The sequence below is a fragment of the Tenebrio molitor genome, chromosome 4, assembly GCF_963966145.1.
Source record: "Tenebrio molitor chromosome 4, icTenMoli1.1, whole genome shotgun sequence".
Lineage (NCBI taxonomy): Eukaryota > Metazoa > Arthropoda > Insecta > Coleoptera > Tenebrionidae > Tenebrio > Tenebrio molitor.
The window spans coordinates 4987365-5014468 of record NC_091049.1 but is presented as its reverse complement, the minus strand read 5'-3'; the positions used below and the strand labels follow the sequence as shown (position 1 = coordinate 5014468).

Below are 27104 nucleotides of genomic sequence, written 5' to 3'. Positions count from 1 at the left end.
TATCCTGGAGGCCACAGGCAGGGTTATAAAGAGAAAATGCCTCACTTTAAAGACAAAGTAAAGTGTTCATTGATGTTGTAAAAAGTAAATGGTCAAACTTTGGGGAAGATGCCAGTTTACCGAATGGTTGAGGAGATTTTTGCCATAAGTTGACAAATCCACTTTTAATTTAAATTGACCTATTTAAAATGTTAGCTTCAATCTCTTTCAGATATCTGAAGGGGAAGTACGGAAAATTTTGAAAGAAGGTTTTCAAAATTTGCCGGAGAGTAAACGAGGAATTAAACAGAAAAATGAAAGTTTTTGGAGTTGCACGTTAAAGAAAGATCTACAAATCAAAATTTATCATTGGAAATCTCAGAACGAATATTTTACTTTAGATAAAAGACTAGCTAATTGTTGTTAAAAATACATTCACATTCGTCTAAATAATATTTTTTATTTTCTGTTTAATTTATCTTTTTTTTTTTTAATAATAGTAGTAGGGCTTAGGTTGTATTAAAAATCTTTAAATTGGTGAAGAAAAAAATTCCTATATCAAAATATAATTTAGATTTCTCTGGAGCGAGTGTAAGTGGGCCAACTGAAGCTGGACGGGGCTCGTATACCTGTTAACAGGATTATACCCACAGTAAAAATATAAATTATACCCATAGCTTCGGGCGGAAAGGAGGTGAAGGGAAGCGGTCGAGTTTGAATCCACCTACCGGTCAATAGACATAACAACAATTGTGCTTGGACATCAACCCTTCTTATTTCTATAAGGAAATTGAAATCTGTAAAGGGAAGGATAGAAGGTAGGTGTGTTGCCTATACGCCAACTATCAGAGTGTGAAACTTCAGAGCCATCTTGCGTTGGTGAAACGTAATATTTTTAGGCATTGTACAACCTTAACGCCAATATTGGTTATTTTAGTGCTGCCATATAATCTTATACCTTAAGCGTTACTTTACCGTCATGGATAACATCAGTCATCAAATACTTCAAAAATTTGGAAATAGAGGAACTCTAGTTTAAACTATTAGGTTATGCGTTATGTCACTTTGTGGCATATTGAATGTTTCACTTTGGCTAACTATTTTTCTTATTTTAAAAAATAGATAATTTCCACCAAGCGTCAAGATATCTGTGCAATGTATTATGTGTTGCCTATTGCTAAACCGTAAGGCGAGAAGAGATAAAATGGGCACCTGTATAGAATAGTCTAAAAACTATTTTCCCGTCGTTGACTGGTCAAAATGAGAGAAAAGTTTACACCAAGGCAATGTTCGATTTTTTCATAACTACTGTCAAATTTTGATATTTGATCGATTTTTTGGTTATTAATGTCAAACTTGTCGAATTTTTGTATCAAACGCATCATTAGTGCTTATTCACAATGGACATAAGACATAAGAAATACATAAGAGATACCTAAGAATAATTTGTAAATTTGGGCAATTGGAAAATAATTTATAAGAACATGTAACTCGAATATGATTCTTCATGCCTTTTTCTACACAACAATAATGTTCACTGAGGTCACTTCTCATAAGTTACGTAAAAATTAATAGTATATCCACTGCATGTATCATGAATTTCTTATGCTTTATGTCAAGCTTATGTCCATTGTGAATAAGCACTTAAACTACAATTTTGTTTTTAGAATACCACTACCGTAAGTTCCTTTATGACTTTTTTTTGTTAATTTTCCTTGGAATGTACCATCGTCATAATAAAAAACGACTACAGTCAACTTGGGACGCCACTGAGATTTTTGAAAATTTAGGCTGAGTGAACGTACCGAGATTTGTCAAAGTTTGTCAACCTCAATATTTAAAATTTTCAAATCCGTGAAAATAAACCCGCCCGCAACACAGTGCTAGTGCTAACACCCAGTTCGACAGCAATGTTTCTAATGGTACCACCATCATGTATTCGGGTTTGCAGAATGGTTTTTTTTTTTTTAAATCTCTTAATTGCGGAATTTTTCAATTGTCACAATGACATTCAAATTTACACAGCCAAATTTCTAGTGTAGTCGTTTTTAATGATCACGATGGTATAATCTGTTTCAAAATCAAAAATCCACCAACAGTGCATTCTACCTCGAAAATACAACCGACAACGTCGCCGACTTTTGTTTTTAGTGTGTCTGCAAGTGTCAGAAAAAAGTGGGGTTATGAAAGAAAACTGTTGTAGTTCATCGTGTTTTTTATTTTCATTTTATTATTTCACTCAAAAAGTATGATATGATACTGGTAGCTAAAACCTTTTTGCATCTACATAATAATTATTTTTTTCTGCCAACATAATTCAACAGGTGGTGGATTTTTGATTTTGAAACAGATTATACAGTCGTTGACCAAAATAAAATAGGACAAAGTGTTACCTCAGACAGTTTCACAATTCAAAGATTTGTGTAGTGTAACTAGGACGTACGTATGTGTCTCAGATTACAACTTGATTTAGCTTAACAATTGATCTACAAAAAGTTAGGTTGTGTTTTTAGCACTGTATTTTTATTTATGTTTAATTCGGCAGCAATTGCACGTACTGATACCCTATCCCTTAATCTTATGGTGATTACCGCTTTCTGTTCTGGCGTTAAGTTCAGCATTATTTTTGTTAATTGACATGAAAGTGACGGCCAAAATTCCGTGTCCGCAATTGTACTGTTGTATTAAAAAAAAAAACGCGTACCTACACCTATTATTTGCATGTATAATTTTGTTGTCCTGACGTTTATTAACGTCATACTGTGACACGTAAGTTATTTAAAAATGCCAATACCAAAAGATTGTGAACAAGAAAAATACGAATTTAGTGCAGTCTATGCCATGTAAAATAAATGCGGTTATAAAATAATGCAAACGGCGCCACGACCAAATATTAATCTAAAATTCAAGTAAAATAATCTAAAAATTAAGACATATCCTGTCTTATATTATAACTTTGGTCAAAAACAAAAAAACTTATCAAAATTGCTTACTTGATTTAAATGGTGTGCGCGATTTTTTTAATACAAGTGTACATACAGTTGGTTGCAAAAAAAACGGGAACTGTCAAAATAAAATTGACACATTTTTACAATTTTTCCATAGTGTGAAACCTTCCTACGAGATATATAGTTTATTTTTTAATCAAAGAACCACAACACCGCAATTTACACCCAAAATAGAGCTGACAACATTGTACACTTTTGACATAGGATGAAAAATCTCATCATATAAAAATTGAGGTTATTAGAGATATTAGTAACGCAGCATGTTAGTAAAGTTAATAACAACTAATAACAACTAATTTGAGAGTTTAATAAATGTTTTACTTTGCGAGGCATTTTTAATAACACGTTCAAATTTTAGCTGCGAGTTTGCGTACTTTCAAGGACATTAAAAATGACACACGTTGGCTATACCAGCCAATAGAGATCATTAAATTCCCTACATTTAGTAAAATTTTATATTTACAAACCTAAATCAACAGGTCGTGGTTCTTTAATTAAAAAATAGACTATAGGTTAGAATTAACGTCAAAATTCAATAACATTTTAAAAATCATTTGATAGGTATTGTTAAGTAGACAATTAATTGACAAATGGCTAAAACCAAATTTACATTAGGAAAATTTTCGTTTTCCGTTTTTTTTTGGCAACCAACTTTACATAAACGATTCAATTCAAGTTTCATCGCTGTGTTAAGGCTGTTGCCTAGTGGTTGGCCAAGTAATGGTAAAGCGCGCTAAACGGATTCTAATTATTTTTCCACAGTTTTATGTTTGAAGCTATGGTGACTATATTTTTTGTTAAACATTAACGTATCTCACCGGGCTACTGTCTCAGTTTTTTGAAAAATCGCTTCATTCTTTATAAAAAAATTAATAACGTTTTTCAGTAATTCTAGTTATTTTTGCTCAATTTTTCATTTAGAGACTATTTAAAAAGTGCATTGGATTCAGAAGAACGTATCTCATGGGGCTACTGTCTCAGTTTTTGGAAAAACAAATTAGATTGGAAGCAAAAAAATAAACAAAAGCCTCAACAAAACGCGTAAAATTCGGTTATTAGGCAGTCCACTATACTTCTCAACTACCTGCAGCCCCTGGAGGTCGTAAACTCGGGTTGACATAATCACTACTTAACGCCCGCAATGCAACTTTTGTTGGGAAGATACTTGCACTGAGCTCACGGGAACACCTCGGGGCAGGCCCGGCGTGCCGCGATGGTCAACTTATGAATCCCATTTTAAAAATATACCTGAAAGGAGATGGCCGGATTGCCGCGGTGCGGTATCATAACCTTTTTATCTTTTTAACAAAGTAAACCAATCACTAATTCTAATATGTAATAGCGAGTAATTAAAATACCTAATACCTACATATAACACTTTTTTTGATCGAGCACCAATTATACAGATGTCCCAAAAAAAAAGACGAGTCCATAGCTCCCTTATTTATCGGACGATTTTAATTATCTATACACCAAATTAATTTGTTGTGAGTAGGCTACAAAATGGCCTACTAAATTCACGTAAAGCCCTAACGACTTTAAGGTTAAACTGTCAAATATTTTTTGTCTTTTTCACTTTTCAATATCAGATTTGATGTATAAAAATAAAACAGCCCGTTAGGTGTTGCTTAGTGACACTTTCCGGCTCTGATATTGTTATTATAACTTACTTACCGGACTCAAATTAATGATGCAATTGAACATCCACCGGATGGTATGAAATAAAAATTTAAACTATGTACCGGGTGTCCCATCACTTATGACAAGCACGAAAATTACTTTAAAACTAAATTATATTTATATGAAAGTATTATAGATGCATAAATACTGTTCACCGCCACAAAAATTGGGTATTACTTTTTTGTTAAAATTAATTACCCAGGTACAGCACTCAAAAAACTATCACTTTAAAAATTAAATTTTGTTCGATGCAGTTTAAATTTGGTACACGTTATGAAACCATAATACATAGAGAAATAAAATCCGTGATTACAATTTAATGAAAATGTTTTGATGTAAAGGTATTTGGTTTATTTAATTTGGGGCGTTTTACTTTATGAAAATGGATTGAAAAAAATTAAATTAAGAAACCTAAGTTAAAATAGGTATATCATCTAATTATTATTAACCTAAAAACTAAATACATAATCTCAGAATGTGACACTCAAACTTTTCTGTTCCCATCCATTGCAATATAGAACCCGGTATCGGTCGTTTGGGCCAAACTACCTGCGTCTAGTAACAGCGAGTAAACGGCCAAGCTGTAGGTAATTAGTTGTTCTCAGTAACGATTGAATATAGAATTTACTAATTTATACAGAAACTATAATTTTTTCCAATAAATGTCTAAATGATTCTGACAGAGTTCTAAGTATAGTATTTTTCTGCAATTGGAGAACTCCGAACTCTAAAGTTATGGTCCAATTTTTACCCTTTTGGGATGACGTCACGATTTCCTTTCTCGCTTTCTCTTTACTGAAACAACAGGAACAAACAAAAAATGCCCTGCGTTTATTTATTATTGATTACTTGTGGTTATTTTATGCTCTTGTCAATTTGACATTTTTTTATTTTTCATTTATTAGTTATGTTATTAGATAGGTACATTGATTACAATCGTAAACTTTCGAAGCAATTGTCAACAAAATTGAAATTTAATAGTTATTTTTGATAAATCCAAATTTATTTCTGATCCTAGAGTCCAATTATTACCCATTTGCGATGACGTCATTAGTTAGTAACTTCACGTATGTTTGAGCTAGGATCAGAAACTAATTTGAATTGATCATAAATAACTATAAGGTTAGGTATTAATCAATGTAATAAGTGAAAGAAATTAAAAATTGTCAAATTGACAGGAACATAAAATAACCACAAAGTAACCAGCAATAAATAAACATACTACATATTCCGGACAAAAAATGTTGTCCACCTTTTTCCTATCATTTCGCAAAAATTTGGTGTAGTTTAAGCTTTATTGTCATTATGATTGACGTTTGTAAATTAAAATTTGAAATTTATTACTGTCACCCATAAAAACATAAATTATAGACATAATTTGATTGACACGTGTCAACATGTGAAGCGAGGTTATTCGTTCCTAAAGGTCGCTTTATAGCATATGTGAGTGGAATGACAGTGGACGAAATTTTTTGTCCGCCATTGCACCGCTATTTTGTTTTTTACTCTTTCTGTCGTTTCAATAGAGAGAAAGCGAGGAAGGAAATCGTGACGTCACCTCAAAAGGGTAAAAATTGGACTATAGTTCAAACATATAATTGATTTCATATAAATGTTCATCAAGTGAGCTGTGCATTTGTACCTTTAATTTAGTTACATTACAAAAGTCACATTTATGAAGGTCATGTCCAATAAATCTTTACTTGGTAAAAATACAAAGATAAAAACAAATAAGAATTACTTTAATTTAATCAGTAAAAAGACGTAACGTTGCTTTTGAAATCAGCGATGTTAAAATGGACAAAAACTGAAAAATTGGTCAAATGGGGTTCGCGCAGAGCAAGCAACTTTGAAAGTAAAAGTCACTAGCTTTAGCTTTAATACCAACAGAATATCAGATTTTTTCATGGCTTGCTTAGATGCACATTTATATGAAATTGAGTATACGTGAAGTTACTATATAATGACGTCATCGCAAATGGCTAAAAATTGGACTCTAATAACTATTTTTGCGTTAAAATTTGATTAATAGTGTCAGTTGTTTGACGTTTATTAGCTATAAGCAGAGATACGAAAAATCTGACACTGTCAAAGTCATAGCCTTTACATTTGTATTAATCATTGTCCGTTATTTTCTTCAAAAGAATTTTCTGCAAGTAAAAGATTCAATCACTAAAGTGCACAGATAAATACATCCAAACTACAAGAAATAAGAAAATCTAAAATTTGCCAACAAATTTGTTCACAATACGAAGATTTAATGCTCTTGTAAAATGCTAATTTTATGACTGACGGGTCTCGAGAGGGTACCTGCTGCAGTGTTTGACCGATCCAAGAATTCTGAATACTTCTGCAACTTGAACTACACCTCGCCCAAAAGTTTTATTACTATGCAACAGCCTTAAAACGTGTTTTGGAGTAAATATGGTCGAGAGCAGGTAAACTACGTACGTAACGTTTTTAAATTCTAGTTCCAAAACATAAAGCAGTGAATAGTAATTTACGTTATAAGTCCGGTAGGTTACTTGTAACAGTACGAGTTAAACATTATGGACGAGGCGACGTTAGGAGCCGAGTCTAGAATGTCTAAACGAGTACCTGTTACAAGTAGGTACTACCGGATGTATATCGTAATGTATTTTATTTCATACTGGAAGTCTCTTGGGCATCATTATTTTATTTCAAAAATTAAAAAATCACATTATATTGTGAAAATAGCATCACCTTTTTTCCTGTGGCAATTGTTTTTTTAGATCGAATATTTTTTGACTTTTTCACTTTTCAATGTCAGATTTGATGTATAAAAGGAAAACAGTCCGGTAGGTGTTGCTAAGTGACACTTTCCGGCTCTGATACTGTTATAACTCCATATAACTCACCTACCGGACTCAAATTGATGATGCAATCGAGCATCTACCGGACAGTATGAAATAAAAATACTAAACTCTCCATTTCACGTTATGTAGAAACCGTTGTATCCCTGCAGATTAATTCCCGCCACACTACTCTCTGGGTTTGTCTTCTGTCAAAAAACGTACAATCTATCAGAGTACGGAGTTTAGACTTGTAATTCAACACTACAAAATGCACTAGAATACATTAATTAGAGCATAATTTCAAGGCAAAAAATGTTACTGCTTGAAGGTAAATAAATAAATAATTTACGCTGGGTAGTACTTTCTCTGCGTAGAATTTAGTGATTTTTATGTCAACCAATCTCTCGCTGGACTATACATGGTGTTGCTTTCAACAGCTCCAACATTTGAAATTTCATATGGTGTAGATGTACAATTGCGGGCACGGAATTTTGGTCGTCACTTTCATGTCAATTAAAAAAAAATGGATGTAGTCCATGATTTATTGTCATTATGATTGACTTTTGGAATTGACATCCAAAAATTTGTCAATGTCATACTTCATTCAAATAGTTGCGGACATGCTACCAATACCCTATTTCAATAAAGTGTAGTTAACATCCCTGTTCCATACGCTGTTCCACGACTATACGAAATGTACAAGTACGTAAACGTAAGGGCTGCTTTACATCTCAACTTCATGGAATGACAAATGACGGCCAAAATTCTGTGGCCGTAATTGTATCTTATTCTTTTAAATGTCACTAATCGACTGTTATCTGTTTTCCGGCAACATTTAGGTTATGTGATTATGTCTCAGGAGAGTGTTTTTACTGACATTTAACTCTGCTGCTATACTTCGTATTGTTGCACCATCCCCCGATCTTCTTTCTATTATTGCTTTCTGTTGAGCAGTTAGTTGTGGCATTTTTCGTTTGAAATTACCGTCACTTTAGACAATATTTATTTGTCACTTTTGACAATGAATTTTCAATTGTCGAAAAAACTTATTTACACACTTAAATTTTTCTCTGTATTGCACCAGTTTCTGCTATCCGATAGTACAAACGAATGTTGTTCGATCCAATTTTATTAATATGGTACAATAAAAAAAAATCAAAATTGTATATTTTTTAAGTTGATCACCGTATCACTTTTCCAATTAAATTTTCATATACAAATAGAGACACGGAATTTCGGGCATCATTTTTCTGTTACTTCAAAAAATTTTGATTTAAATCACTCTTTATTGTCAACGTGACGTTCAAAAGTCAAATTTTTAAATTTATTTTCTGTTCACGTCAATCGCATGTCAAAATTGAGGTTAATAATGTAAAGCCTATTTTACATTTTTTTGACGGTATATTGACCGTGATGCCCGAAATTCCGTGTCGCGAACTGTACGCTAGTACTGAATAAATTAAATAAATAAATAAATTCAATTATTGATAGTTATTTATTACACAAAATATTTGATTTGATCATTTGCAAAATTTACAAAGTAAAATTTGACGTTTTTTGGAGTAAAAATTTCGTATCCTTTACAACTTTTATTGGAACTTTTTTCTCATACAATGAACGGTTATCGAGTTATTCTGTGAAAACGTGTTTTTTGCACCTTTCATTCAAGATGGCAGCTCGCGTTCTACCCCCAAGGTCGAAAACTTGTATTTTCCATTAGGGTCACTACTCAAACAACATATTTCAAAATCATTACTACCTCAAGAATCCCCTATTATAACTGGACTATTATTAATTTTCTGCTATTATTAATAGCGCGATTTTGTTTTGCTTCTTTAATAACGTGGTAGAACTATGTACCGGGTGTCCCATCACTTGTGTCCCGTAGGAAAATGACTTTAAAACTAAATTATATTTATATGAAGGTATTATAGATGCATAAATACTGTTCACCGCCACAAAAATTGGGTATTACTTTTTTGTTAAAATTAATTACCTAGGTACAGCAGGCAAAAAACTATCACTTTAAAAATTAAATTTTGTTCAATGCAGTTCAAATTTAGTATACGTTTTGAAAAAATGGTAGAGCAATAAAATCCGTGATTAGAATTTAATTAAAATGTTTTGATGTAAAGATATTTGGTTAATTTAATTTGGGTCCTTCTACTTTATAAAAATTTATGGAAGACAAAGTTAAGTTTGTGGGTATTATTCTTGTCCGCAATTTATGGTACGAAGACCATTCAAGAGGGTTCCAGCGGTACCTGCCTGTGTTACGGCGTCAAACACATTGCACCCCTCATAAATCTTCGTCTGCAATAAATTTTCATAAAGTAGAACGGCCCAAATTAATTTAACCAAATATCTTTACATCAAAACATTTTAATTAAATTCTAATCACGGATTTTATTGCTCTACCATTTTTTCAAAACGTATACTAAATTTGAACTGCATTGAACAAAATTTAATTTTTAAAGTGATAGTTTTTTGCCTGCTGTACCTAGGTAATTAATTTTAACAAAAAAGTAATACCCAATTTTTGTGGCGGTGAACAGTATTTATGCATCCATAATACCTTCATATAAATATAATTTAGTTTTAAAGTCATTTTCCTACGGGACACAAGTGATGGGACACCCGGTACATGTCTGGTACATCTGACAACAAGGGGTCAGAATTATAATGAAATTTGCACTTGCGCACATTTGCCACCGTAAAATGCAAGATTACCCAAAAATACTAATTTTATCTGCTGATAACAAGTGATATCTTACGAACATCGCAGTGCCAACACTTTAAGAAGAACACCAATAAAGTTGCGTGGCAGACGCAATTACGTTGGTCGAGTCCATTTTTCGATTTCTAGGGTGGGAATGTAGAACCCATATATATATTACTATACTCCGTACTCTGATAGATTGCACGTTTTTGACAGAAGACAGACATAGAAACTGGTTTGGCGGGAATTAATCTGCAGGGATACAACGGTTTTCTACATAACGTAAAACAATTGAGATGGAGAGTTTAGTATTTTTCACTGCTTTATGTTTTGGAACTAGAATTTAAAAACGTGCAATCTATCACCGTACGGAGTTTACTAATATTGCTGGATGTAAGAGAGAAGCACTCGCCAGCATTTAGAAAAGGATGCCATGTGAGGTAAATGGTCATAACTGCGCATGGTTACAATTCTGGATGATTTCGTCGGTTTTGTCCACTTTGCCGCTTTCGCATTCTTTCAACTATTATTTTCAATGAAGTTTTTACGAAAACTGTTAAATACTGTCGACATTTCTATAATTTTTAAAAACTTTTGCAAGAAAAAAACAGAACCTTTAAATAAACTTATCGAATTTAATGTAAGTATCAATAAAATTAACATACTCGTATGTATCAGTTTATGAAAACAGATCTTATACAGGGTTATTATAAATGTTTGTAGTCCAAGTAGGCCATGAATTTGTGCCGCCTTGTTTCGATTCTGCACTGTATCTAGTGGAATATTGGTATGAGTGAGCTCCTGACCAACTGAAACGGTAAAGTCGCTGTTAATGTCAAATCACTTGATTACCGCATTTTTTTCCTTCGAATCAAAATAAGTCTTTAGTAAATGTTGAAGAGTGTTAAAACCACAGACGACGACGATGAGTATACAACAGTGATCAAGGTTAGGTTAGTAAAATTCTGTAAGTTTCAAGTAAATTTATTTTCAGGTTAACTGTTCTCTTCCAAATTCTCTCTTCTAATTATCAGTTTCTCCTAAACACATTTTTTTAGGATAAAAAGGATTTTTAGGATTACAATGGGGTACACCGTGGAACAGACTACTTTCATTATTATTTCATTGGTAATGTTGCAGTTTAAGGTCTACTAGTACGCACCGCTACTGCGCACGGGGAATACGTGCACGATTTCTTCTCCCACTTTCCTCTGAATTTGCAGTATGAAATGAACTTACACCGTTGCCAGATTTATTAAAGAATTAACACGCTTTGTCCGCGCACGCTTTTCCCGTGCGCTTTTCTCGATTACATGCGGAATCAGGATTGTTCAGATTGTTCTCCTTTTGTTAGAGTTAAGCCGGCCTGTGATATGTCATTTGGTGGGGGTGCGCGAAAACGGAAAACAGTTGGACGAGTCCATCTTTTGTAAAATAGGGGTGTTCAACAGATTAAAAAATCAGCTGATTTTTGCAGTGACCGGTGAACGAGTAAAAGTTTCCATTTAGCTGTTTTTTGAGTAATTTAAGTGATTTGTTGTGTTTTTTCTCCCACCAAATGACATATCTCAGGTCGGCTTAACTCTACCATAGGGAAACAATTTTTTGTTTATGAAAAATTGTGAAGGTGTTTAAATTATATAAATTCGACTAGTAGGTAACCGTTTGCACCGTCGTAGCTTAAAAATAAGAAAAACATAAAACCTTGGTTACAATTATTAAAATCGTAGCAACAATTGTTTTTAAGGTTGCTTTAAAAATAAGGAACGTCGATGCAAATGGCCTTAATAGCTATTTACGTTACAAGACCGGTAGTAACGTTTTTATGGACGAGCTAGTGAATTACAGGTCGAGCCCGATAGGGCGAGACTTGTAAACTAGCGAGGCCATAATGCGTCTACCGGTCGTGTGACGTACAAGATTTTTTAGTATACTGAGACAATTATTTAAAAGAAAATAAATTTAAATAAAAAAATTTGGCTCTGAAAAAGATTGCTATGCCTTGTTACTATGATAACAAACGATTCATCAAAATTCAGTCTGTCGAAGTTTTTCATGTGATTTCTTTCATTTGCGCTAACTTCCTTTAATAAAATGAATTGTCCCAACCGAACCGAAGCGGAAGTCAAGTTTTCTTCCCAGACCACCTTTTGGAGAAGATAGATAGTGCGCGATCAAACTTATTGCTCCAAAAATCATCGGGAAGATATTTGACAGAGTACAGGTTGTTCTACAATTGGAGAATACGAAATAAAGTTGTTTGGATTGACAAAGGGTAATACTTGCCTTTAGAAAACCATTTCAATGATATAAGTAATTGTACATTTAATTTTTATATAAATAAAATCCAATAAATCTGACAAATTATTTGACATTTGCTACCGGCCGCCGTAGAAAGTAAAACGGACTAGACCACAAACATGTGTAAATCTGACAAATTATTTGACATTTGCTACCGGCCGCCGTGGAAAGTAAAACGGACTAGACCATAAACATGTGTCTACCGGACTCGTCGTCAAGGCAGTAGACACTACTACCAGCACAGTATACTAAAATAGCTATTTACGTTACAAGACCGGTAGTAACGTTTTTATGGACGAGCTAGTGAATTACAGGTCGAGCCCGATAGGGCGAGACTTGTAAACTAGCGAGGCCATAATGCGTCTACCGGTCGTGTGACGTACAAGATTTTTTAGTATACTGAGACAATTATTTAAAAGAAAAGAAATTAAAATAAAAAAATTTGGCTCTGAAAAAGATTGCTATGCCTTGTTACTATGATAACAAATGATTCATCAAAATTCAGTCTGTCGAAGTTTTTCATGTGATTTCTTTCATTTGCGCTAACTTCCTTTAATAAAATGAATTCTCCCAACCGAACCGAAGCAGAAGTCAAGTTTTCTTCCCAGACCACCTTTTGGAGAAGATAGATAGTGCGCGATCAAACTTATTGCTCCAAAAATCATCGGGAAGATATTTGACAGTGTACAGGTTGTTCTACAATTGGAGAATACGAAATAAAGTTGTTTGGATTGACAAAGGGTAATACTTGCCTTTAGAAAACCATTTCAATGATATAAGTAATTGTACATTTAATTTTTATATAAATAAAATCCAATAAATCTGACAAATTATTTGACATTTGCTACCGGCCGCCGTAGAAAGTAAAACGGACTAGACCACAAACATGTGTAAATCTGACAAATTATTTGACATTTGCTACCGGCCGCCGTAGAAAGTAAAACGGACTAGACCATAAACATGTGTCTACCGGACTCGTTGTCAAGGCAGTAGACACTACTACCAGCACAGTATACTAAAAATAATATTATAGACTCCGTCCGCTGATAGATTGCACTTTTTTAAATATCCTTAGATAACAAAATCCCCAAACCATAACATTAAAATATTATCAAAGTATCGTAGATTGTGTTGGTAATACCTTGAATAATTCGCGCCACTGATTCTCATTGGTTCTTATAAAACCCACGCGAAAAATAAATTATATGACATTTCAAATTTGAAATTGTCAGTGCGTCAAGTGGTTTAAGCATTTAGATTTGCGATTTTTCATCTTTAGAGCTTTGTTTTGCGTTCCTCTGGTTTTAAAAGTTATTAGTTTTGATCGTGCTGCTGTTTTGATCTGTTCCGTTGCGATTTTTGTTGATTTTTTGGAATTTGTGAAGTGAGTGCGTGCCTCAAGAATCTAGCATAATGAAGACTTTAAGTGACTTTACAAACATCGAAAATGATTCAGAGATAATTTTTGTTCATGCATTCATTAAACAATCTTTTGTTTGTGTTTAGCTGTGCTCTAGACCACAGACCATCAATAGAATTAAGACTTTCAAAACCCGTATAAAACATGGGAGACACTGACAACACTAGCGCTGCTCTAGCGTTAGGCCAAACTAAATTACCGAATTTACTCGTTAATCCGATCGGGAATTTCCGTTTAAAAAGAAGGTTGATTTGAATATTAATTAATAATGTCATCAGTAATTTTGAATTTTCTAATTTCTGTCAAGGTTTAGTCGATAAATTTTATAAATTGTTCTACGGCGGCACGAAAAATAAATAACTCCAAACCAGTATCTTGAGATAATTTTTCGTTATCTTTTTATTTGGTAAGTTATCTTTTTCTTTTTGAAAAAGTACGAAATATGGTTTTTCAGATCGCAATTTTTATTTTATTTATTTGGATATGGGAAAAATTAAACATAAATGCTTTGTAAACAACAAGATCGGCGATAAAAAATAAACATTTTAAATATCCAAAATTAGAAGAACAAAGGAAACGATGGATAGAAGCTTTAGGTAAATGTTGCATCACCCTTCAAAACAGATAATGCCTTTATTTACGAGAAACATTTTAACAACAATTTCTTTACTCAAAAAACAAAACTCCATAAATACGCCCTGCCGTCGATTTTTCTTCGTGAAGACAAACAAACTTCAATAAATAATGTTAGACCAACTGAACAAATTGAAAATTCTACGATTACTGAAAATCCCACTGTAGAGAATCTAATCCTTCCTGTTATGCCCAAGGCCTAAAATAGACACCCAACAAAATCTTCTAGTGTGTTGCAAGTACTTGAATGCAAGAAAGTTAGTAGTCGTACTTCAAAAGGTAGAAACATTTATTATATGGACCGATATCAGCGAAAAACAATTTTAAAATTAAAAAATCTTTTGCACGATTCTAAAATTATCTCCAGAAATTTTAGAAGTTAACGCAAAATCAAATTATTGAACTAGATCTACCCTTCAATTCAGTTTCACTCGCCTTAAACTAGCCCAATCATGCCCAAAAAATCCCAATTTACACACAAACTCGTTTAATGAACTACTAATTTGTTGTATATGTTAGATATATGTATTAAAATGTTTAATACTTATTTAGTCGTTTATATTTTTTTTAATATGTATCAATTTAAATCTAATTGAAAAAAAATAGGCAACTAGGTATACAGAATATGCAACTTGTTATACATTAGTTTGGCCTAACGCTCGGGCAGCGCCACTTGAGCGCGTCCCCCAAAGCCAGTAGATACATATAAAGTACCGACATGGGTGACAGCTTCGGATGACAGCACCACTAACGATTAGAATTCCGCTCGAGGCGCTACGATCGAAATTTAAAAAGTCCATTTGAAAATTATTCAGCAATAATGCCGTCTTGTTGTGCCCTTAATTGCCGAAGCTTTTCTGGAGTAAGCTTTTACCGTTTGCCTATATCGAATAAAAGCCGATATAAGGCTTGGATTCTAAATATTGGACGAAGAAAATTATCCGAAAACGTTCGACTTTGCGAAGTTAGTATTTTCATACAAGAGCATTCATATCTTTAAATTTCGTACATACATAGTTTAATACATTTCGCCTATTTTTAGAAACATTTTACACCTGATCAGTTTGAAGGGAGATCTGACAAAAAGGTGCTGAGATGGAATGCGATTCCAACATATGTATTTTTTTAATATGTGAATCTATCTTTTTCAATCATGGTTCCGTTTTGCAACAAAAAGACATTAAAATACTCCGTGAAAATCAAAGGCAGATTTTAAAAATAGCTTAAATAGCGACATCTGTTGACGGACCCGTCGCTACTGGTGCTGTCAGTGTCACTAAATGTCACCCGTGTCGGTACTTTATATGTATCTACTGGCTTTGGCGTCCCCGAAAATGTAATCCCACTTGACAGTCTTACTATAGTTTAATTGTCTGTGCTCTAGACAAGTGTAATGTTGGTGGTCTATATAAGCACTACAAAATTACATTTGAAATTTGAAAAGACTTACAAAAGATTTTCGCCAATTTGTTATAAATAGATAATGGTTACGTATTCGTGAGCATGCCAGCCATATCGATCTGTCGCGCGTTCAAAGGTTGGAAAACCGTCAATTAATTGTATTTTTTTAAAGCATAGATTAATTGGAGCATGTTGACAGCTAACCTAAAATGTAGAGCCAAAAATATCTCTTTTTTCTTTCTTTGCAATGTTTTACATTAAAAATAGAATAACTTAACAATTCCTATTCTTGTAGACATGTTCGATTATGTCTTAATTAAACATAAACAAATATCATCGTGTCAAATGGCGGGAAATTCAAATTAAGAGCACGAAGCTAATATGGCAGTTCCAATTCAATAATTGTACTATGATATTTGGAAATACAACTCGTGCTGTTTCAAAAGCAAAGAGGTTTTTTTGCAACTCGAGTCAACTTTACTTGGAGTACCTATGCAATAGAAATTTAGTTTGTGTGAATTTTATAGCGACTTTTTAGTAATTATTTATTTGAGGTTAGGTACAGCATAAATAGATTTAAATTACAGCAATGCTAGCAATATTGATTCGTCAAAGTTACCAAACACGATGACAGCTAATACCAACCTAATTTTTCATCCGTGCTTTTTTGCAACTTGATCACCATTCAGGATAATTAACAGATATATCCATGGACAATTAACCAATTTTTGTTGATTAACATGGTTAATTAACACTGTTTCTATTATGATAATTAACCGTCAATTATGGTTAATTAACGTTAATTAACAACGGTCAATTATACCACTCCCAACACTAAATGTTATGAATTGAGAAATTAAGTCCAACTAAATATGCCGCCAGAAACCAAAATTGATTGTGAAATATCATAGGGATTTTTGACAAGATTATAATATGCATTTTAAAAAACCATAAAAAACAGCTTGTTAGTACCGGGTGATTTTAAATGAATGTGACTTTTTTTCATAGGTTGGTAATATTATTGTTGGTTATTCTGCTTTTTAATGTGATAGTTGACATAAACATCATAGGCTTCTGCAGATTTTCTTACAATTTCTGGAAGATTTGCATGGGAATTAAAAGTTCACTGTTTTCCAGAAATATTTGCTCTGATCACATGAATCATAGAAAGAGAAAATGTAAAAAAAGAAACAACTTGATTAAATGTAATTAATGTTAGTAAACAAGAGCGATGTTGACTTCAAAATGTTTAATTGTTGCCAACAATGCCAACACAAAAAAAGTCCCTAATATATGTTCTTCACATTGAGTTGACAATTTCAAGGTCAAATATTTTATTTTTTGGCTCTGTAATTATGTTTTGTAAATAGTGACATGCAGGTAAACACCGTTCACGTTGAATTAAGCATTGCTAAATCGCATTATGTTGGTTAGCTACATGTCACTATTTACGAAACATAATTACAGAGCCAAAAAATTAAATAATTTGACCTTGAAATGTTCAACTCAACGTGAACAAGGTTTACCAATTATTAAAACAAGTGATTTAACTTCCATTTAACAAAAATCCGCAGAAGTCGACAAAAAAAAAATTCAGAAAGATTTGATGTTATTGAAACGGCGTTGGTCAGTTGGGCCAGGCGTCCGGTAGAGGGATTTATTTATCGTTCAGTTGGGCCGATCCAGGGCCGCCGCGTACAGGTGTGCAGGTTGTTCACCGCACAAGGGCGGCAAATTAAAGGGGCGGCATTTTGAGATTGGTGTTAACCAAAGTACACATCAGTGTACTTACATATTACTTTTATAATAAAATTTATGGTAATTGTTCACTTTAACTACTTCTGGAATTTTCGCGTTTTTTCTGGCTAGACAGCCTCAGGGCATCCTCCTAGATCGTGTCCCACCATTCAAACCTTGTGAAAATGCCTTTTTTTTCTCTCTTGTTGTGTTTCAAGGTCGCGTCAAGGTCGCGCCAAGTCTTAGTATAACTAAAGGGTAAGGAAAATTTTCATTTGCACAAGGTTTGACTGGTGGGAAACGATGTAGGAGGACGTCCTGAGGCTGTCTAGCCAGAAAAAACGCGAAAATTCCAGAAGTAGTTAAAGTGAACAATTACCAAATTTATTTTTTCGTTTCCATTTGGTAAAATCCTACAATTATGTCCAGATGTCTTCGTCCTCAGTGACCCTGCTTAGACTTCAAAGGGCCATAAGGCAATAAATACCAAGGGGGCACATTTTGGAATAAACTCAGTTTGCACCATAAATATCCGCCCCGGACCGCCCGCCGCCCCGTATTCATTCAGAATATCACAAAATCACAAATAGACATGGTCACGGTCTAGACGTGGTTGCACATGTTTGGCATTGTGATCTCGATCTGTTTTATGTAAACAACTATATTTTAGGTAATTTTACCTACTTTCCTTCTTATACTTGAATTAAGCATTTTTCAAAAGAAACCTATTAATAAAATTTTGCAGCGAAGTGTTTTTAATGTTAATTACAAATGTTGTCTTATCAACTGATTATACAGCGTGTAACAAAAATAAGTGAATTTATTTTTAACTGGTACATAATAGTATTCATCAATTACAACTGTTTAAATAAAAAAAATTTGAATTTGCAAAATTGAACTGCCATTTGTCCCCCCTTTATTTTGACGTTCACGTTGAGTGCAATTTTTAAAAATCTGAACATTTTCATGTTGTATTTGATGAATAAAAAGGTCTCACTTTCGTTTGTTTATTGTTACCTCCCTGTTTTATTTCTTTATTAAATGTAGGTATGTACGTAGTTAGATTAAAATCGTTTGATAGGCTGGTAAGTAAAGTTTTAGTAAATTTAGATTAATTTTTAAAACCCTTCAGAATTTGTTTAAAAAAAATTATTCAGAAAAGTTGTTGTAATTAATGAGTACTATTACCAGTTAAAATAATTGCACTTATTTTTGGTACACCCTGTATTTATTTAAATGAAATCTAATGTTTTATTATGAGGCGAATGATGAAGCCTAAAGATAATTTTAAAATTCACTTTTTTTGCTATTTTTAACAGAACTTAAAGGAGAATGAATACATATTTAAAATTATCCATAATGTCAACGCATAAAACAATGGAAATAGGAAATTTTCTTAAATCTTTCTGAGGGGGAGGGGGAGGGGGCATTTTTTAAAGTTTGCACAAGGGCGGCTCATAAGCACCCGGCGGCCCTGGGCCGATCATTAATTAGGGGTAGGATTATAGCGTTATTTGTAATCTTCTCTTCGTATGTTTATGTTCTGGACAGCACCAAACAAAATACTTTATTAGAAGTGTTGCTGTATTGCTATAGGAATAAATATTTAAAATCAAAGATACAACATAAAAAAAATACACGGTGTGGTGCGCTAACTCTCTTTTGCTCTTATCTATCTTTAACAGTTACCCCTATTTGCGGCCACTTTTCCATAAACAACCGTATTCCATCGTGTAGACAAAAAAAAATAGCTTTAATTATAATTTGTGTAAAAAAACAAGTGAACGAAACTGTTTGGGAAAAAATTATTTAATTTAATTTTAATTAAAAAATACTTGCGCCCATATTTTGATAGGCAACCCTGCAGAAACATATTTCTCTATTCATAATTATCTATAAAAATTTTGTTTTGATTAAAAAACAGATGAACGTAGAAATCATGCACTGGGATCTTAGACTATCAGATGTGGTCAAATTTAAGAACGTTGCAAAAAAACCTCTTTGCTTTTGAAACAGCCCGAGTTGTATTTCCAAATATCATAGCAACGAGTTAAAATTTAGGAGAAATATATTCGGCACACGACCTGCTGTATAATAACCGGTCTGTTCATTTCATTAAAAAAGCATTGTGAAAATGTTTCCGAGAAAGAGCCAATTTTCGCCGATGAGGGCGCCACAGTACGGGCGCTTCTGAAGAATAAAAAATAAAAAATTCCAATAATAAAATACGCTCACACATTATTCAAGTAACATTTTATTAATCATTTTTACAGTAATTATCACAAAAGTGAAAAGTACAATTATTGAATTGGAACTGCCATATTAGCTTCGTGCTCTTAATTTGAATTTCCCGCCATTTGACACGATGATATTTGTTTATGTTTAATTAAGACATAATCGAACATGTCTACAAGAATAGGAATTGTTAAGTTATTCTATTTTTAATGTAAAACATTGCAAAGAAAGAAAAAAGAGATATTTTTGGCTCTACATTTTAGGTTAGCTGTCAACATGCTCCAATTAATCTATGCTTTAAAAAAACACAATTAATTGACGGTTTTCCAACCTTTGAACGCGCGACAGATCGATATGGCTGGCATGCTCACGAATACGTAACCATTATCTATTTATAACAAATTGGCGAAAATCTTTTGTAAGTCTTTTCAAATTTCAAATGTAATTTTGTAGTGCTTATATAGACCACTGACATTACACTTGTCTAGAGGACATAGTAGATGTCTATGTTATACCGATAGATCGATATGGCTGGCATGCCTACGATTTACACCACAAGATGGCGCCACCAGATTTCAGAAACCATGGCCTACTAAATCTGAACTGCGCTGCGCTTATTACGGCCGTAACAAACTAGCTGAATGATTGATTCGGCTAACCTCAAAAAATCTACCCTTAACTAGCGCCATCTCTTTAAAGATATTAAACTACAAATCAACTAAATTGCCACAATAATTTAAATTTCCTTGAATTTCATCAAGGTTGAAGTAATAAAAATAGTGCGTTGCATGTGGAACAGTTATTTTCAAATTCCCAGCAACCTCCAAACCGAATCCAAAATTGATAAAATTATAAAAAAAAACTAAATGAAACATTTCACTGTAATACATGTTTCTTCTTTATTATCTACAGCAACTCCAGGACCCTTGTTACGATTAGTTTGGCTTCAAGACCGTGGGGTCTGTAAATTTGTGGGGCTTTTAAAAGACTTGGCTAATATTGCCACACAAGTTTTATCATATTTAATTCCAAAAAATCCTTGTCAACCACTGGTTACTACTTTGCATCCACATTTAATACAGAATTCCATATTTACGTGTGATAAACACAAAGATAAAATTTGTAAAGTTATTATCCAATTAGTAATGAAACCAATTTTAAACATTTGTTTATAAAAAAAAAACAGATTACATAAAAACGAAATCCATTCAGAATAAACTCACAAGTAGGAAGGTTCTAAAATTATAAACTTACGAGAAAGGTATTGTCTTCCTGCAGATAGATAGTTTTACTTTTAATTTTTCTACTGTGCTCTATCCATTTTCAGATTTTGCAATTCCATTTTATATATAAATATTATGTTTCATAATTTGATTATTGTAATTATTAGGTATTCTTACGTTCATGAAACGTATTCGTGAAAATTTATTTCGCGTCAAAATGACAAAATAGAAAGTGTTAACCTAACAAAATAAACACGTTACGTGATTGTGATTGGATCACCGCCGTCTTGATGATTGACATATTTCACTATACATCTGCCTGGGCGAAGCTTTAGTGCCTGTGATCTCCACGGCGCCACTTTAGGGGGTGTTACGGCTATCGACAGTGACAGAGAAATCAAGTAGTAGGGTAGTAACAAAAACAATGGATTAACAACAAAAATAAATAAATATATAGAAGTTTGAAATATTGTACATTAAAGAATAAAGACTGAGACCGATAAATTAGATATTATTTCCGACGAGACGACGACATATTTAGCTGGTCCTTCGAGCCGACGATACCTACACCGTGGAAAGACAGAGAAGAAAAAGTGCCGGAGTCAACAGGAAACTTCCGGGAGACTATATTTGGCCTGAAGGGTTCGGAGTTTCAAAGGTATTCTCAGTGACGACTTCTGAGGCTATCAGACGAATGGAGCTTCCGCCCGAGAGCCAAGAGGACGATGTACCTGTGAACATTGAGGATTGTGACGACGACGAGCATCAATCCGTAGCACTGTCAAACCGATCAAATGTAAGCTTAAATCTCCAGAGGAAACGACTTGCCTTGGAGACTGAAAAAGCGAAACAAGCATTAGAGATGGAAGCGATGAAGCTACAGAAGGAAATGAGTCTTTTGCAGATGGAACACGATCTTCGGGTAGCTGAAATGGACGAAGCGGAAGAGCTTGCATCTTTAAAGTCCAACTACATGACAGACAGACCACGCGTTAAAGAAGGTTCTTGCAAAAATTCGGCCGTGAATGAATGGATATCATCGACCGAACCATTTACGAAATGCAATCCCGAGGAACCTCGACGAGGAGACAGCAGTGACATGCATTTGTTGTGTCAAACATTGACAGATGCAATAAAATCTATAACAGTCTCTCCCATGACAAATAAACTTGCAGCAAGACAAATTGTGGAAAAAGACTTTCCGCTCTTCGACGGAAACCCAGAGGAGTGGCCAGTGTTTGTTGCTCAATTTAGACGAATTTCATCATTGTGTGAGTACACCGTCGAAGAGATGATGATAAAACTACAGAAGTGCCTCAGAGGTGAGGCGAAAAATGCAGTTGTAGGGATGATGATGTCCCCGGACAATGTAGATCTGGTTATCAAGACCTTAGAGATGCGATTTGGTCGACCCGATCAGATTATAGCAACGGTCCTGTCAAAGGTACAGGCAATTACTCCTGTCAAAGAAAACAATCTCGAAAATGTGATTCAAATGTCAAACGCTGTAAGAGGACTTGTCGCAACAGTGAAATCTTTATGTTGTCGTAGTCATCTTGAAAACCCTCAACTATTGAAGGATTTATTAATGAAGTTACCAGATACATTGAAACTTCGGTGGGGAGAAGTGGTAATGAAACACAAAGGTGATGTGAACCTTGAAGACTTTTCAAATTGGTTGAGTCGAATCGCCACTGCTGCGTGTTTTGTGAGTACTCCAGAAAACAGGAAGACGTCCAGCTCTACATCCGAATATTTTCGAAAAGGTAAACTTGCGACAAATAAAAACCGTCAAGAGACTACTTTGACAGTGACAAATCCTGAGACGACGCCGTTCGAAACCGAATGCAGTTACTGTGAATTGAAAAATCACAAGACTATAAATTGTCCACGGTTAAAAGCAAATGACGTAGAGACAAGATGGAAGGTGGTGACAAAAAGGAAGCTTTGCTTCTCATGTCTAAGAAAAAATCACCGGACATTTCAGTGCCGGACGAAACGTCCCTGTGGTGTGGATGGTTGCATGCGTTCACACAATAAATTACTTCATAAGAAGAATGAATCACCCACTTCGCCGACATCTTCAAGTTCTTCTTTGCAAACGACGCAAACAAATGACGACGAGAAGGAAAGTGAAAATGTTCTTGTGGTTGGACAAAAAAATCAGGTTCTACTGAGGCAGATAAAAGTAAGATTGTATGGAGAACATGGTGTTATGGAGACTGTAGCCCTATGCGACGAAGCTTCTACCATAAGTCTTATAGACAAGGCCGTCGCCAATCACCTCGGCCTTAAAGGTACGTCAGAACCTCTTTGTATTCAATGGACTAATGACATTGTCTCTCGACATGAGCGATCTACTAAAATCGACCTAAGAATTTCTGGTGTTGCTGCTGAAGCAAGAAAATTTACGATGAAGAACGTGAGAACCGTAGAAAATTTATCGTTGCCGAGACAACAGATATCAAGATCTGACTGGACGAGACACCCCCATCTGAGAGACTTGCCCATCAGTGAATTCGACGAACAACCCATGATTTTGATTGGTCAAGACAACATCCACTTGACTGTAGCGAGAAAAGTGCATCAAGGTCCTCAAGACGCACCCATAGCTACGAAGACTCATCTCGGTTGGATATTACATGGTCCGGTACAGCAAAAAAATGATATCAAAGCCTACACTTTCCACCTATGTCACCATGAATACCCTGACGACGACTTGCACGAGATTGTGAAGCGATCATTCACCACCGAAGCCTTCGGTGTAAATTTAAATTGTTCGAAAGTAAATAAAGACGAAGCTCGCGCTCAAGAAATCATGGAAAAAACCGCTAGACGTGTCGGAGACAGATTTGAAATTGGTCTTTTGTGGCGTAGTGATGACATTACTCTACCAGAAAGCAAAATGACTGCAATGCGACGACTGGAATGTGTTGAAAGAAGAATGGTACAAGACAGAAATTTTCGTCAACAATACTGCGAGAAAATTCAAGACTACGTCGACAAGGGTTATGCACGCAAGCTTTCTCCTGATGAAGCCGCTGTCGAAAATCCCAGATGCTGGTACCTTCCTCATTTTGGTGTAGTAAACATCAACAAACCCAACAAATTACGTCTGGTATTCGACGCCGCCTCTAAGTCACATGGTATGAGTTTGAACGATAATCTACTTGCTGGACCTGATCTTTTGAAGTCCCTGGTAGCCGTGCTCATGAAATTTCGACAACGAAAAATCGCATATTGTAGCGACGTGAGAGAGATGTTTCATCAAGTGAGAATACGTCCAGAAGATCGATGTGCACAACGTTTTTTGTGGCGGGAGGGTAATTCTGATCGACCCTGCGACGTCTACGAAATGCAAGTCATGACATTTGGAGCGACGTGCTCACCGACATGTGCACAGTATATCAAGAATCTCAATGCTACAGAACAAGCCAAATCACAAGAAATTTTGAATGCCATTGTCGACAAACATTACGTTGACGACTACCTCGATTGTAAAGACACCATAAATGAAGCCATGCAAACGATTTTAGAAGTCCGTCGGGTACAACAATTGGGAGGCTTCGAATTGGTCAATTGGATGTCCAACTCCAAAGAATTAATGGAAATGTTATGTGCCGAGGAGAAAATAGCAAAACACTTAAATCTCGACACTGATTCCGCATTGCAGCGAGTCTTAGGCCTCTGGTGGGATCCGACATCAGACACTTTCCAGTTCCGCCTAAAATCAGAGATGATAAATTTCGACAAAAATCAAAGACCTACGAAGAGGAACGTCCTTAAATTGGTAATGTCGATTTTCGACCCTTTAGGCTTGATCGCCAACTTCACGATACGTGGGCGTATTCTGTTGCAAGAGATATGGAGATCGGGGATCGACTGGGACGATAGAATTGACCAAAATCTTCATCGATTATGGCTTACTTGGATCGACGATTTGCAGAATATTACCACCTTTCGAATTCCAAGATGCTATTCTACAGATTCATCGAGAGAAGTAGAACTACATGTCTTTTGCGACGCAAGCAAGAAGGCTTTCGCAGCTGCAGCTTACCTCAGAATTATGGGGAACAACAGCATTAACGTCTGTCTCATCGTAGCCAGAGCCAGAGTCGCACCTACTAAACCGATTTCAATACCGCGATTAGAACTTCAAGCCGCTGTTATGGGTAGCCGCTTAGCCAGTTCGATTAAACAAGAACTCGAAATAAGAATTGACCAGACTTTCTTATGGACTGACTCAACGACTGTACTGCATTGGATTAGAGGCAATGGAAAGAAAGTGGGCCAGTTCGAATCGCACCGCATTGGAGAAATTCAAGAGTTGACAAATGTTGAAGATTGGCGATGGATTCCCTCAAAACTCAACGTTGCTGATGATGCCACCAGAACGTACGACACTGATGACGAAATCAACTTCGAAAGATGGTTCCGTGGGCCAGAATTTTTATGGACAAGTGACAAAGACACATGGTCTAGATCGAAAATCTTAGAAGAAGACGAAGAAAATAGCTGCTTAAACATAGAAAACGAGTATACTTATGCGACTGTAGAATCTGACAACTACTGTCTACCTGATATTCAGAGATTTTCAAAATGGATTCGATTAATTCGAACGACAGCCTGGACTCTGCGATTTATGAAGAAAATGGTTGGGAAAGTGCGAAACGAAATAAAAGAATTCCCAGAAGAACTCACGGCACAAGAGTTAAAAGAAGCTGAAATTAAATTAACAAAACTAAGCCAGCACGAAAGTTTTCCACAAGACATTGCAGATTTGAAGAAAAAGAAAGAAATAAACCGCCAGAGCTCCCTAAGACAACTCTCACCAACACTTGACGAGCAAGGTCTGTTGAGGATAAGTGGAAGAACAGACTTGGCAGTTGTCATGACGAACGAGACAAAGAAGCCATATATTTTGCATCCAAAACATCATTATACAAGACTTTTACTGCAACATCTCCATGAAAGGTTCGCTCATCAAGGGGTTGACACAGTGTTGAACGAAGCAAGACAACGATATTGGATTCTTAATGGTAGAGCAGCCGTGAAAACAGCGTTTAAAAGATGTCAAGCATGCTGTGTCAGAAGGGCAAAACCTATTATTCCGAAGATGGGTCAATTACCATCAATCAGATTGACGCCATATGTAAAACCCTTTGCATATACGGGGGTTGATTACTTCGGACCTATACTAGTGACAGTTGGACGACGACGCGAGAAGAGATGGGGGGTGCTATTTACTTGCCTCACCATCAGGGCAGTACATTTGGAAGTGGCTCACTCCTTGACAACAGACTCAGCTATAATGGCAATTCGTAGAATGATTGCCAGAAGGGGACTTCCTATGCAAATGTATTCGGACAACGGTACAAATCTACGAGGAGCTAATGAAGAATTAAAAAATGCTATCACAAATTTGGACGACACAAAACTGAAGCAGACATTGACCGGCAAAGGTATCGAGTGGCACTTTATACCTCCTTCAGCTCCTCACATGGGAGGAGCCTGGGAACGAATGGTACGTTCCATCAAGCAGACATTTTACGTAATTCTTCATGGACAGAATATCAAAGACGAAGTTCTGCTGACATTATTGACAGAAGCCGAAGGAATAATAAATTCACGACCTTTGACGCACGTGTCCGTTGACCCTGACGACCCCGAAGCTTTGACTCCAAATCATTTCCTGCTTGGATCGTCTTCTGGTGATGGTTCACCAGGGAAATTCGATGCTGATAAATGCTCCAGGCGAGAATGGCGAAGAAGTCAGTATTTAATCAACTCCTTCTGGAAACGATGGGTGAAAGAATATCTACCGAGATTGACGTGTCGAAGAAAATGGAAAAAGGATGCCGAACCTATAAAATCTCCGACGTTGTCATCATAGTAGATGACACTGCCCCAAGAAACTCTTGGAAAATAGGAAAAATCGAAGCAGTGTACCCT

General features: G+C 35.1%; 1 protein-coding gene across 1 annotated transcript; it reads left to right on the top strand.

Annotated features, from left to right (window-relative positions):
• Positions 1–21846: 21846 nt before the first annotated feature.
• LOC138128241 (uncharacterized) lies at positions 21847–27045 on the top strand. The gene is made up of 2 exons (XM_069044431.1): positions 21847–22596; positions 23206–27045. Exons 1-2 carry the CDS (start codon positions 21847–21849, stop codon positions 27043–27045), a joined length of 4590 nt encoding a protein of 1529 aa, XP_068900532.1.
• Positions 27046–27104: the final 59 nt, after the last annotated feature.